Below are 15,301 nucleotides of genomic sequence, written 5' to 3'. Positions count from 1 at the left end.
GTTTGATGCATTCCTGATATTGATCTGATTTTTTTTTTCCTCAAAGTATTGTCTCTACGTTTAAAATTGTACTGGGATGGGACTTTTCAGAAACAGGCTTGTTGCAGCATCCAGCACAAAAACAGTTCTAAATACTACAAAAAACAATATTTTTCTAGATAAGAAATTACATTGAGCAAATGATGAAAAACTGGAAAAATAACTGCTTAAGAAGACAAAATTGAGTTATTTAAAAATCATATTAATACATTATTAAGGGAGTTTTAATACTTATTTTGCACAACATATAGAGGAGATGTGTCCCACTGGTCCTACATGTAGAAACACAACGTGTGTTTTGCTATCTTTTCCATGCAAGTTTTCCCTGATAAGCAGCACCACTTGTCTTTTGTGAGATGGCCGTGTAAGCCTTGTGAAAACTGCACAGTGTACTATATTGGGTACATAACTAACTACTGTATACCATAAGGAAGAAATGCATTGTAAAAGCATCCTTTCTGGATACACATGGCAATAAGACTGTTCAACTTCAAGTGGCATAACTGAAACAACTCCCTTACAGTTTTTATTTCCCAAGTTAATAGTCTACAAACATCTTTGTTTTGCATTACAAACTTTAATTGAATAGTCGTATAACTGCATGAATCTCACATATCTTCTTGATGGGTTGGGCAAAAGAGAAAATGCCCATTATGTCTTGTGGGCAGTACTGCTGTGTTTTGCTCTCTGTATGTTTCTGAAATGATTGCAAATATCCAGCAGGAGTCAGGATTGTATACTAGTACTAAGCCTGAATTCATTTAAAGCAGATGCAGGATTACATAAAGGATGTGTCGTTTCAAGAAGCCAGTCTATAGCCCTCATGTATGCACTATTAAAACATAGTTGTTACAATAAAAGATTTAGGTATCACTAAGATCTGTTACCATTATTGTTACTTATGTATTAATTTACTTTTTACATAAAATGTATGTAGCTTGCTATTAAATACGTCATGTTAAATTAATGTTTTAGTATAATTATTAATACACAACACAGGAATTAAACTAAATGAATTAAAAAGAAAAGCTAAGTGCAGTCCTTCATTTTAAATTTATAAGTGATAATTTTCATTTTGACAAAGAGTGGTGGGGAGGTGGGGGTAGCTTGTTAATCGCAATTTTAAAAAAATGTAAAACATATTTTTACAGAGCAATTGTACTCTGCTATCCACAGCAATGCAGACTGAGACAATATGCAGTTTAATGGTTGTTTTACCTTTTGGCCTCATTCAGCCATAACTCTGAGTGCAAACAAAAGCAGAATGAGCCTGCAAATGACAAAATTAAATTTTTTGAATCACTATAAGACAACAGACATATGCATTAACATGAATAGAGGTCAGTTGCCCTCAATGGGGGAAACAAAAATTGGGTCTTGTGAGCATATGAAAGGCATTGATAAATCCAAATTAGTGAAATGAGAACTGAATTTTTGTAGAAAAATGTCTCCTATTGGTACAAGCTTTTTAACAACTTCAAAATCACAGCTGCATCTATAGGCAGCTGTTTGTGACATCCTTCATAGTGTTTTAGGGTAAAAAACAGAGCACAGCAACCTTTTGACTTGAGAGAACCCGTTCAGGTGACTTATTCATCCTCGGTATTGTTACAACAGGAGATGTACTGGTCACAGCTTACCGAATTCACATATATGACAAATTATACCAGTGAATCCTAACAAGAAGTTAAACCTGTTGTTTGGATCTCTGATCTCTCCTTCTCATGTTACTTCTTATTTGATGCTCAGAACAAATGGCTTTATATTTAATTGATGGTCAAGCTAATCTTTACTCATTACTTAATACTCTAACTTTCTCTAGTGCCATTATGTCTTGAAATTAAGAGATTAAAATGGCATAAAGTATTCACAATTAGGCCACATAATTGTTTTGTACATATTAAACTTTACTTTTCTTGACTGGTGTTCCAGACTCAGCCTTTCAAATAATATCCATCCATCCATTTTCTAACCCGCTGAATCCGAATACAGGGTCACGGGGGTCTGCTGGAGCCAATCCCAGCCAACACAGGGCACAAGGCAGGAACCAATCCTGGGCAGGGTGCCAACCCACCGCAGGACTTACACAAACACACCCCACACCAAGCACACACTAGGGCCAATTTAGAATCGCCAATCCACCTAACCGGCATGTCTTTGGATTGTGGGAGGAAACCGGCGCCGGAGGAAACCCACGCAGACACGGGGAGAACATGCAAACTCCACGCAGGGAGGACCTGGGAAGCGAACCCGGGTCTCCTAACTGCGAGGCAGCAGCACTACCGCTGCGCCACCCTTCAAATAATGTTTCCACACTAATGTAGGATTCCCAAGTGCAATTTACATCTTTATGCCTTCACCAAACTCTCCTTTTTATAATGTACATCCTTTGTGTAACACTTAGTTTTTCTTTACATTAACCTTCACTTGACACATACTTTGCTAAATCTGAGATTTGTCAGCTCTACTGTACTTTCTGTTTCACTTATGTCTGTGTCTTAATCATACAGTACATTTGTTCATATTTTTTCCACATTTTTACCCAAATTGAATATGTAAATTAAAAGAAGTACTGGCTTTAGCACTGTTTCCTGCCAAGCTCTCTTTCTAATACCCACTGCCTCAAGAAGACAATCATCACAACAGAATGAGATATGTTCTGTGTTTGCTTTTAATTTTGAAGTCATTTATTCATTGAATTCCCGTGACCCTGTATTCGGATTCAGCAGGTTACAAAATGGATGGATGAATGGATGGATTCATTGAATTCTAAATTCCTGCACTTTGTAAACACCACTCCTTGTTGATTAGTTTCTCATGGAGTACCTACGTAAAGTTACAAAGTCTACAGAGCCAGGGTAGTTAATCAGAGAAAAGTAATCCATTACAAATACATATTACCATACTTCTCTCAAATTCTTACTGTACTCATTACTTTCTAGAAAAGTAATAACATTATTAATTACTTTATTTTGATGTCAGTATCTAAACCCATGCGAATATGTACCATTTTGAGTGTAGAAAGATGAAGCACAGAAGTCCTTTCAGCATTTTAATAAGGAGGAAATAACCAGTAATAGTGAACATGAATTCAGCAGTTAAACACATAAACTACATGACTTACATTAGCACTGTGCCATTTGAAACACATAAACCAGCACAAGGCTTTAAGCCTTAGTAATTAAAAAAGAACTGCTTTAACCACTCACAAACTTGCAAAAATGGAGCTGGCAGAAATGAATGAAGTTTTGCCTTAATTCTCACCTCCATGATTACCTCTAGTGGGTTGAGTGTGTCCCCTAACTAAGCCTGTCTTCTTAATTAAGTTGTTGATTTGATGGGTCGCTCTCAAGATGATTTTACTGGTCCAACAGGCAACAGCTTAGAAAATCACACTGGCAATCACAGAGTTACAGAATATGTAAAGGATGTCACTACCCACACAGTCTTCAAAAAAAATGTATCAGCTATGCCCCTTCTTTGTTAAGAGACCAGTTTAGCCTGTCACTGATGTAGGCCCCCAAGTACCTGCAGCAGTGCACCAAATCCACATTCATTTCTTATGAAGTATCTGGCCAAGGAGGCTTTTTATTGTGACAAAAATCAATATGTAGTTGTTTGGTTTTGCTGATGTTCAGTTGCAGACAGTTCTCTTCGTACTAAGAAACAAATTCCCCACACTGTTAAAAATAATGGTTCTTTAATGGCATTCATGTTTTTTTACTGGGTTGTATGGTTCCTCATAAAACAATTGCTTGACAAAGTACCCTTTTTTTCTGGGAAGGGGCCTTTGTGCTTTGAAAAAAATTCCAAACTTGTAGAAAAAAGATGAAACTTTTAATATATGTGCGTTACCTAGCAGGACACAAACAGATTAAGAAACTATGCTCAGGATTAAGTGTGGTGTGGTATAAAACTCCACTATATTATTAAAACTATTTCAAACCAGTGCTCACTGTTAGTTACCACACCTTTATTAGATGTCTGCTTTTTTGTCACTTATAATCCCTCTTATTATTGCTCCTGTAATGCACACTAAACTATGTGGTCTAACAATATCAAAGTTGCCACAATTCCCTTTTTAAATGATGTGAGAACACTGGATAGCTATCAGTCCTGAAGATTTTTATTCCAGTTTTAAAAAATATTCTAAAAGCATTTAAAGGTTTGTAAATATAAAGATTATCTTGTCTGAAAACCCATGGTTAAATGGTTACATCTTGGCTATTTATTTGGTTTTAGTACCACATTGCTCTCTCTCTGTACATTCACTCATTCATTTCCCAATCCATTCAAGACAGTTCAGAGTCATAGAAGCCTACACCTATCTCACCAGCATATGGTAAACAGCTGTGACTTGAAGGAAGTCACCAGGAGGAGCATCTGTCTATCTCAGGAGAGACACATACACTCTAATGCCAAAATGGAGTTGCAGATTAACTTAACATGCACATTATAGTATTATGTGTAGAAAAACTTACACAGGCAAGGGGAAAATGTGCTAACTCCACACAGAAAGGAACAGGAGCAGAGCTTAGGGTCTAAGGAGAAGAGAGAAGAAAAGAGCATGCACTGATACAGCACATTGCTGCACCCACCACATGACAAACCAACTCAGGATCCCAGATTAGGACCCGGAGTTTTCTTCAGCTGCGTGACAGCAGGGCTGACTGTGCCCCTATGCTGCCCACTTTCCTGTATTTAGTCACCAGACTGTTCACTGTTTGTTCAATATTCTCAGTTGGCATATTCTAAGCTGTTTAATTCTGAAAATATAAAAAGTAAGAATTCAAATAACCCAGTGTTTTATTTTAGTTATATATGCAGTTGTTAAAACACGGCCCTTGTTCTTGACAATCCTCTTAATGCTAACATGATAAATAATTATCTTGAAGTTGGCTTTAACATTATAAGCAGTTTTGCAATGCCTACCATCACAGCAGGTGTAAATGTGGCTTTCTAAATTTTCACGTGTGCAATTAGCTTTCATCAGTTTTTTTCTTCTCCTAAATGCACTAATCTCCTTTCTCACACTTGTTTAAATTTTACCATTTATTCATATGAGACTAAAGTAGGACGTAGCACTCATTTTTAAAAATAGTTTTTTTGTTAAATCAAATGGATGAAATCTCGATATTTGTCATGATTCATGATGTACAATTTAGAAGCCACCAGATGTGTGGTCCTTGTGTGGAGGCCCACAGGAGCAAGTGAGCATGTGTTTTCTTTTTCTTCATGTGCTGCACGTGCCTTGCAGAGAGTCTCATGTGAGTTCCTGTGAAAAAATGAATGAATGCTGGAGTTGGCCTTTATCTTCTCTGAACACATTGTGCATGTCGGCAGGACTGTTTATCTGATTATACTGCACTGGGCTTACCCTTAAACTGGGTGAGGTGAGGACATGATTCACTATCACTGACATTTTATTGCAACTCATGACTTTAAAAATAATAAAAAGTGACAGCTTTTAGAAATATTCTTACTCAGAATTAAAACACACTTTTGTTAACAAACTTACTGAACCAGCCTTTTTTGTCTTAGTATGACTTGGAATATAATCCAACTATCTGCTTTCTGACTAAAATTTTTTATTTTTTTTTCTGAAACTAGTTATTAAAGAGACATTGGTTTGACATTGATTTCACAGTATGTTGTCATTCTTATTCATACAAACATTTCATAGCTACACACACATGCAGTTTCAAAGATGAATGCTTACCTGGAAACAAGTTTGAGGAAAGTGAAGCAGGACTGTTAGCTGGCTTGGGATCAATTCTTGTGTTCCTCTGAACTCTTCTGTCCTGTACCCTCACATTTGCCAAACTGTTACCCCATAAAGCAATGAACAGTAAGATTAGAAACATCTTCATGTTGCAGAGGTAGGCCTAGAAGCACAAACAGGAGTAGATGTCACATTCAGGACGTGTCTGACATCAGACCTCTGCTAATGAGGGAGCTGCACTACTTGCCTTCAATGCAACAGCATGTAAAAAAAAGAAGCTGGTCAAGTGAAATGGAGGTGGGGCAATGTTAACAAAGACCTCTTTTCATGAAAACCTGTGGTCCCTCAAACATTTTTCCTCCCATAAGCTAAACTAATAAACAGTTACATATTACAGAATGTCTGATAAGACTACATATACATATTATTATCATTGATACACAAGTAGCTAGTTGCCTAGCTCAACTAGGCATTAAAAAATGTCTGACCTGGTCTGCATTAATAATAATAATATTAATAATAATAATAAAGAAAAAAAAATCCTTAAGCTTCTGTTTTGAATGCAAACAGGGTACCATGGTGAGTGTGGCAATGGTCCATTTGAAATGTATATTGCTGAGGTTGCTGAGGGAAATCTTGGAAAGAAGTGCTCAGTGAAAGGCCACATTGTGCCCATGCTGTTACAAGGATGCAGTTTGGGTAGTGTTTGGAAACCCAGATTCTGTGCAGCAAAAGTCACTTTATTTAGGTTTGTTTACAATGTGTTGCTGCCAGATACTCCAATATCTATGCATGTGGCAGTACAAGAGCCTGCTTATTGTTTTGCCTGATGCTGTACAAAGCACTCCTACAGTATATCTACATTTTTTTTAGATGCAGTCCACTTCATAATTTAAATAGGCTCCAGAACCTTGCTCAGTACTTTGACATTAAATCATAACTCTTATTTTTGTTTCAGCTTAGCTGATGTTTGTTTTACCTATCCCTTGGGGTTTATAGTTTTTCCTTTCTGTGATTTTGAATCTTTCCATGAATTCTGACAGTGTACCACTTTGCTTCATTTAAGCTTTTATCTTATCAGTTAACTGGTTTTTACTAATTTTATCTACAGTATGTTCTAAATTTCACGTGTTTGAATGCAATTTTAAATATGACCTTAAGCAGTTCTTGTCTTGTATACACAGGTAATATCCTACCATCTCCATCTAATCCCAGTTATTCAATAAAAAGGTAAGTACTGCAACCATGGAGGTGATATTTCATTAATGGAAAAAATCATGGTAGGTTCAGATTTTAATATTTCTGGCATCATACTAGGCCTAGCTCAATAAAACATTTGAAACTATAACACTAGTATACAATGGGAAACCACAATGGGGTTTGCTATAGATGGAAGGATAAATTTAATAAAAACATATTCAAACACAAATAGTAATATTTTTTATTCAACTGACAAAAACATCAGCATTTTTTATTCAAATACAGAATTATAGATAAATGAGAAAGTTACCAAGCAGTAAACTTTGATAACTTTCAAATATTGAGCTGATGAAAATTAATACAAGTTAGGCAAGTTGGGATGAACAAACTATGCTGACCTGAACAGCCTTTTCTTATCAAAATTGCACTATGTCTTTATTAAACCGTTGCAGCTCATCGTCTTAACTTCCAGCCATTTCCCTGTAATATGTCATCAGTTATTATTTTCCCAATATTCAAAGCAAACCCTTGCCCAGAGTTCCAACTAGTAATAGATAAAGACAAGATTTTCATGTTGTTTGGAAGACATATATATATATATAGCTAGAAAAATGTAATATTTTGTCCTCAAATACAATGACCCCTCATTGCATAGGGTTGTGTTAAAACTCTATTCAGAAGGATTCACACCCAATGTAATACAAAGAATACTAAAAAGAATTAAAGATGTTTTCTTTTCCATCTGTTCACATCAAACGGCTATCCCAGGACATTTATCAAAAAATGCTTACATGGGAGGTGCCACAAACCTCAGCAAACAATCAACTCAAACCTTATCTCACGTCCTACTTGGCACACCCATCCTTATTACAGTGGTGTATCAAAAAGTACAGCGCACATCCTCTCCAAATTAGACACCAAAATAGTGAATAAACCTGCCAACACTCTATAGACTGTTCTTCTTAATGCCAAGAAGCAAGAAATCTGCACCAGAGACACAGAATACAGTATACTATGCAGAGACTGCCCAGCTGAATACATGGGAAAAACATCTAAAACATTCACAACACACATACAAGAATATTAAATGCTGTCAGAAGGAATGACACATGATCACTGATACACACAAATACAAGTTTATCTGGACACATGTTCAACTGGGAAACGGTGCAAGTAAAATTCGGAGCTAATCCTAAAAGTGCCAGAGAGCTGACTGAATCATGGCTCTCAAATAAAAACAACATTAACACTAGAATTACCAGAGCCTACTAAAAAAACTTGTAGATCCGTCCCACCTTAAATCGCTTCTCACCTCTCCGTCAGTGTCTTTTCTCCTGTAAATGTGTGGATAAACAGCAAGCAGCCTGCTATCACATCCCCCCACTCCACACAGTTTTCTCAGCTAAAGTCTGTTTACCTGCATGTCAGTTGCTTAGAGTTGTATAGAGTGAGAAGTCAAGCAAAATGACACCTTTTATAAATACTATATCATTATTTGGAACACTTGCATTTCATGTGTGTTCCGTGTCTACAACGATCTATGTAAACATATCATTAAAACAGAAACATTTTTCATGTTTTAGTAATGATTGACAAAATGTAGACATGATATAATGTGTGAAGCCTGAATTCCAAATATCAAAGAAACACTTTCACAAAAGGTACAAATATAACAGAACAACTGCGCTTCTAGTCAAGAATATAACTGCAGAAAAAGAACCCGCGTTAGGGTGCGACCTTGACACAAATTTGCAATGATCGCTTTGGTGGTGCAACGGTATCAACTGTTGACTGGTAATCAAAACGTCACAGATTCGATTCCGGACGAGTCTGTTTTGAGAAGTGAGCTGCACGTATTCTTACTATCCTTATATATAATTTGATACAATCCGTATGTATGGTGTTCACGTCAATAACCCGTATGTATGGTGTTTGCGTCAATACCTCAACTCAATACAAGTTAGAACCATGCAATGGGACTCTGCCTCTGTAGTTAGAACATCACATGGCAAATGTGGACGCAGTATTGCATGATTGGCTAAGAATATTTGAATGCTTCAGTGACGCCGCAGGATGGCCGAGTATAGTAAGTCAGTGTTGGTTCGAGCAGATAACGGTAAGTTCAATTGGTTTTTGGAACGTTGGTTTGGTGGGGCGTACTTTCAGGGCTAACATCGTTGACTGACTTAAACCCTTCGACAGCTCCGGAACCGTAAGTAATTTAGAACGTATCGCCATTTTCTTGGTATATTGAAATCTATCTTGGGCAGTTCGGTTTTGCCATCTATCCTTCTGACATCTGTTGGCAAACTGAGTAATGAAGGCTGGGTATTAACAACGGTCATTGTTTAAATTTTAGACAATCTCAGATCTAAAATGACCACGCCAACATGATTATTACACCGACTCTGATTAGAGTCGTAAAATACGGTTTGTTTTGAAAATTTGTTTGCCGGAAAAAATCAAATGAGTTGCGCCGAAGAGCTGAGTTCACGTCTCGCAACCCCGTTTAAACAGGAAGTTCTTCATTACATTGGCTGGAAAGGTCTATTTTAAGCACAAATCAGTGCCATGATAACAAAATCATTTCAAGGACTTAAAAAAAAAACTAATAATTCTTTGCAGACAAAGTATGGATTTAACAAACGTCGAATTTGTAACCCGATTTGATCGGGCTCCCCAGTCGCTACTTTTAGAATAAAAACATACATTTGATTCCAGTCTGTAACAGCCGATGTAATTTATGATACTTGTAAAGGTTAGCTTTGTTTTTTTTTTATTCAGTTTTATTCTCTCAGCCGCGTTCACAATCCAAACATACCCCCACCCACGTTTGACACTGCTGTTTTCACATAGACGCGCTATAACAGAGGTCAACTCAGATCATGACGATCTGAGCCAGATCGAATGTTATTTACCTGTTTACCTTTACTTATTTACTTACTTCCTACAGCGTAAAGTCACAAGTAGAGGGAAAGAGCTTCCCATGTACATATACAAAGTACAGTGATGGTAAAAGTGCATTCTTCCTCCGATGTAGAACCGTCATCATGATCTAAGTTGACCTCTTTTATAGTGCGTCTGTGTGAAAACAGTGTCAAATGCCGCCTAGGGGGGGCGGATTGTTTGGGGGCGCGGGTGTTGGGATCCTGAATGCGGCTGAGAGAATAAAACTGAATAAAAAAAAAACAAAGCTAACTTTTACAAGTATCATATATTACACCGGCTGTTACAGACTGGAATCAAATGTATGTTTTTATTCTAAAATAGTAAAAATAAGTGCAGCTCACTTCTCAAAATGGACTTGTCCGGGGTCAAACCCCTGAAGTTTTGATTACCAGTCAACAGTTGATACCATTGCGCCACCGAAGTGATCGTAGCAAATGCGTGTTAATGTCGCACCCTAACGCAGGTTCTTTTTATGCAGCTATATTCTTGAATAGAAGTGCACTTGTTCTGTTATATTTGTATCTTTTGTGAAAGTGTTTCTTTGATATTTGGAATTCAGGCTTCACACATTATACACTTTATGTCTACATTTTGTCAATTATTACTAAAACATGAAAAACGGTTCTGTTTTAACGATGTGTTTATATAGATTGTTGTACTCACAATACACACATGAAATGCAAGTGTTCCAAATAACGATATAGTATTTATAAAAGGTTCCATTTTGCTTGACTTCTCACTCTAGACATGACTGGACATGAACCCAGTCTACGCAGGCTTAAAAAGAAAGACCTTTATTCATCCCCCCCTTGCAAATTTGCTATATATTGCCTTTGATTCTTGTATGTATAATCATTTTCCTCTGATGATGACACCTGATAGGTTGTCAAAAGTTTAGGTATAAAACACTATTTTAAGATATGTGATTAATTGTCTTCTTTCATGGATTACTAGCTACAATTATGCAAACCATATCACAGACCTTAGCTTCAATTCCACAGATCTTCCTGTCAGTTATATGGGTATTCTATCAGTCTTATTCGTCTGTTTTAAAGGAAACACCATACAGTACCCATCTCTCTTCTTACAAAGCAGAAAAATGTCTAGGATCCCTTCTCTCACAGTGTAGTAACTCTGTCTCCTCTAGTTCCCAGACAAATATAGCCCAGAATATTTGTCAGCAAGGCATTATTGATCAGTAAGTGACCGACATGCACAATGATAGTTGAAGCAGAACTGCCTTAACAGCATCATATGGATAAAACTACTACTTAATAATGAAACAATATTCTGGGATATATCAAATCTGTTCTGTTCTGGCTCACAACTCATCTATACCATCAACCCCAAACATTAGAGGCTAAGACAAGTTTTCTTCACAGTCTAAGAGTTTCCAACACTATGACTAACAGCAGAGCAGTGTTAGGGAAGCTTAGGAGAACCAAAACACAGAAAATAGATCAGACACAGAAAGCTTTGAATTTTCGTTTTCACATCAAAGGCTAAAATCATGGGGTTGTAACCAAATCTGTTGAGGCAGAAGTAAAGGTGTTTTGCTACAGAAAGGTATTTAAGATGAGTCAGTCATTTTAAAGTGAGTATGTTTCACTATGCAGTTTAAAAAGCAATAAAGAATGGAATACAAAGCAAATGTAGATAATAATAGTAGATCCCTATACCTAGTAATATGAAGGTCAGGGTGCAGGAAAGATTTTTCTGAGATGTGAAGCCTTCCTCCCTTTGAGAAGCTGAGCAGCCAAGTAGGCTGAGATCCATGCAAGAAACAAAAATATATGTTATCATCATAGGAAAGCAAGACAAGTGATAGTAATGTCTGACTAATGTTATATTTAGTTATACATGTGATGCATTAGCATAAACATAATACACATACACAATTTTGGGAGGGGTGTTATAAATTTAGGAAGTTGTTTATGTGTCATGTTTGCATTGTTAGAAGATCTTATTTTATTAAGTAACAATGACACTTTCTCATAACTATTGGAGCCAGTTCATGCTCCCTGGACACTGGGCAAGAGCCAGCCTAATGTCTAACACACTGCAGCACACCATTGGAGTTTAGAAAATGTCAAATCTGCAGTATGGCAGGGGCTCCCTCTTTATGGGTTATTGAGATGAGACAGCGTCTTTGTGATACGAAAATTCTAGGTTTGTAACTGATGGGTAGTGCTTAGCAAAGAAACTACAGAGTAAATTTGTGGACTGAAACAGTGATATCATATGAGTAAAAAACACGGTTGTGTCAGTTTATTGAAAATTCTAATTCTGCTTAATGGCAATCCTGTTTGTCTGCTGGGTTACAAAACAGAGTTCCGGAACTTTACTGATGGTTTAAATACAGCAATGAGCAAAAGGAGTCTGAATCTGAATTGTGCCTACACTGCTTCCAACATTCTAACAATTGGCACAGGGGGAGAACATGAACTAGAAAGCAGGTCGACCAACCAGATGGAGGCGTCTTTTTGGGACCATGTCCTGTGACAGAGGAGCATTCCTTTGGGCTATTGTAGCTGACTTTTCTATTGTGCCTTCACACACTTGTTACCTTTGGTTTTGTGGTTTCACCTAGTTGGTGCTTTAACATTCTTCATTGGGTTCTTATAGTCTGTTAACTTATTGACATCATAAATATTCTAAAATGTTAACCCACATGCTGATGTTTGAAATTTGTCAATTTTTCACCATCTGGGATGGCTCCTAAAGGGCTAGGACAACTGGAAAAGAATCAAATACCAAGGATATTATCTATGTGATCAGCAACCTCGAAATAGCATAAAACAACACTCCACATACCTGTATTACCAATCCGCATTTTTTGAAGATTTGTGAAAAGGAGTAACCTTGACCCCTTGTATCTTAAGTATTAATGATCATTTTTTCTGAACTCTTTGTCGTTAGGAAGAAATTTCATGCACAAAATGTGGCCAAAAATGGCTTAAAAATCAGTGTTTTTGCATCTAGATAGCCAAAAAGGGGGACTCCAAAAGCTCAATATCAGGCATAATTAGACATCAAGACAAGTCAAAGAGTGTATTATATTTAGGTGTTTTCTCGTACTGGTAAGCCAGAAAAAAAAACCTGAAGTGATTTCAAAGCATTCATAACTAATTCTTATGAACACAATATGGTCAACCATGCATCTATTTTTTTAACCTGCTTATCCAGGACAGGGTCACATAGAAGCTGAAGCCTAACCCAGTAAACATAGGGCACATGGCAGGAACTATCCCAAGACAAGGCGTCAGTTCATCGTGGGGTCAATCTAACATTTGACAGTTCACTTAACCTTTGTCTTTGAATTAGGGGAGGAAACCCATGTGAACATCTGGAGACCATGCAAACTCCACACGGAGAGCACTCAGGATGTGAACTCTTGTTTCCTTGTTGGGAGGCAGCATTACTACCACTATGACACCTTGCCACCCACAAAATACGAGCATTACACAAAATAGCATGTTATGTGCAGGGGCCATGTTACTCTTCTCTGTATCATTCCAATTTTAGTAGATGTGCAGCTGAAGGAAGCATATGTGCACAACCATAATGATAAATCCTAAAAATATAATTAATAATACCTATCATATAATTAAACTCTGTTATTTGAGAAAATCCCCTGTGATGGACTGGTGCCTTGTGCAGGTTTTGTTCCTACCTTTCTGGTCCTCATCTGTAATTTCACATTTGTGCTGACAGTAACAGTCATAAAAATTAAACAGTTCTACTTTAGGACAATGATAGTTATTGAGTAAACAAAATAATAAAATGCTAATCAACACTTTAAAGTTACAGAAACAGCTTCATCAATTGAACAACTGGAAATGGATACAAGGAATTAGAATTAATTTTTGAATACATAAGAAGGATAGGAAAATAATTTGCATAAATTAAACAAATTTAACAACATGGCATCCAATTAGACTACTTTTTCATTTTGCAAACTACACACTGGAAAGCAGAGGTATACTGTACATGGATGTTCAGCAAGACTTGCATAGATTGTCAACCTTTCATCTCACTTTAGCTGGAAGAATGAACATTGTTAAGATGAATATCCTTCCTAAGCTCCTTTTTTATTTCAAAACATTCCAATATCCATCCATTTTCTAACCCGCTGAATCCGAATACATGCTGGAGCCAATCCCAGGAGCCAATCCCAGCCAACACAGGGCACAAGGCAGGAACCAATCCTGGGCAGGGTGCCAACCCACCGCAGGACACACACAAACACACCCACACACCAAGCACACACTAGGGCCAATTTAGAATCACCAATCCACCTAACCTGCATGTCTTTGGATTGTGGGAGGAAACCGGAGTGCCCGGAGGAAACCCAGAGACACGGGGAGAACATGCAAACTCCACGAGGGAGGACCCGGAAGATTGTCAACGGTCTCCTAACTTTAGCTGGCAGCAGAACATACCACTGAATATCCTTCCTAAGCTTCTCTTTTTATTTCAAAACATTCCAATATACATCAATAAATTGTTTTTTAAGATTTTAGATTCAAATATAACCTCATTTATTTGAATCCAAAGAGCGACCCTACAAAGACCTAAAGTGGAAGGTGGCATGGCTCTACCTATCTTTCAATTTTATTACTGGGCAGCAAATATACAAGCTATAGAAAGCAAATATAAAACCTAGATATTGACACAAATAGAATAGCAAAAGAAATAAAATCCTGCAGTACTTCTTTATACTCCTTGCTTTGTACCCCAATAAATGCAAGTTATCACTAATTTGCTAACAACCCAATTGTGCTTCACTCATTCAGAATATGGAACCAATGTAGGAAGCATTTTAAGATAAAGAAGCTTTAATCTGTGGCACCTCTGCATAAGAACCACCTTTTTCAACCCTCTCAAACATATGCAGTTTTTAATGTCTGGAAAACATTTGGGGTTAAATCACTTAGAGATCTTTACATAGACCACGTCTTTACATCCTACGAACAATTACATTCCAAATTTAACTTTTCAGCAACACATTTCTTTACTACCTTCAAATTAGAAACTTTCTTAAACAGAACCTGCCCAATTTTCCTTACCTTCCACCTACCTCTATGCCGGAAAAAATACTGATCAGTCTTGAGGACTCAGACAGCAGTTCTGCAATATATAAAACTATTTTACAGTTCCTCACTTTTAAAGATACAAGAATACAGTGGGAAAAGGATCTCTCACTCAATATATCAGAAAAGGAGTGGAAGGTAGCAATGCAGAGAATCCATTTGAGCTCCATATGCGCAAGTATACAATTATTCAACTCAAAATTATATATCGAGCACATCTTTCTCGCTTACAATTGTCAAAATGTTTTCAGGGCAAGATCCAACCTGCCACCGTTGCAATCAATTCCAGCCTCACTAG

General features: G+C 37.1%; 1 protein-coding gene and 1 non-coding gene across 3 annotated transcripts in view; both read right to left on the bottom strand.

Moving 5' to 3' along the window:
* Positions 1-15,301, bottom strand: part of si:dkey-32e6.6 (extracellular matrix protein 2) — a 100,808-nt gene that overhangs the window by 73,519 nt on the left and 11,988 nt on the right. The window contains exons 2-3 of one of the 2 annotated variants that reach the window (XM_039773977.1): positions 11,590-11,675; positions 5,759-5,924 (exon numbers count right to left, since the gene is read on the bottom strand). In XM_039773977.1, the coding sequence (XP_039629911.1) occupies positions 5,759-5,909 (151 nt within the window). In that variant the 5' untranslated portion in view covers positions 5,910-5,924; positions 11,590-11,675. The remainder of the gene's footprint in view (positions 1-5,758; positions 5,925-11,589; positions 11,676-15,301) is intronic. The other variant, XM_039773976.1, reaches the window with a different exon arrangement.
* LOC120543436 lies at positions 13,357-13,459 on the bottom strand. The gene has a single exon (XR_005636336.1). It is a non-coding gene; the product is annotated as a U6 spliceosomal RNA (small nuclear RNA).

The sequence above is a fragment of the Polypterus senegalus genome, chromosome 13 (assembly GCF_016835505.1).
Source record: "Polypterus senegalus isolate Bchr_013 chromosome 13, ASM1683550v1, whole genome shotgun sequence".
Classification (NCBI taxonomy): domain Eukaryota; kingdom Metazoa; phylum Chordata; class Cladistia; order Polypteriformes; family Polypteridae; genus Polypterus; species Polypterus senegalus.
This window is presented reverse-complemented; position numbering and strand designations above follow the sequence as displayed.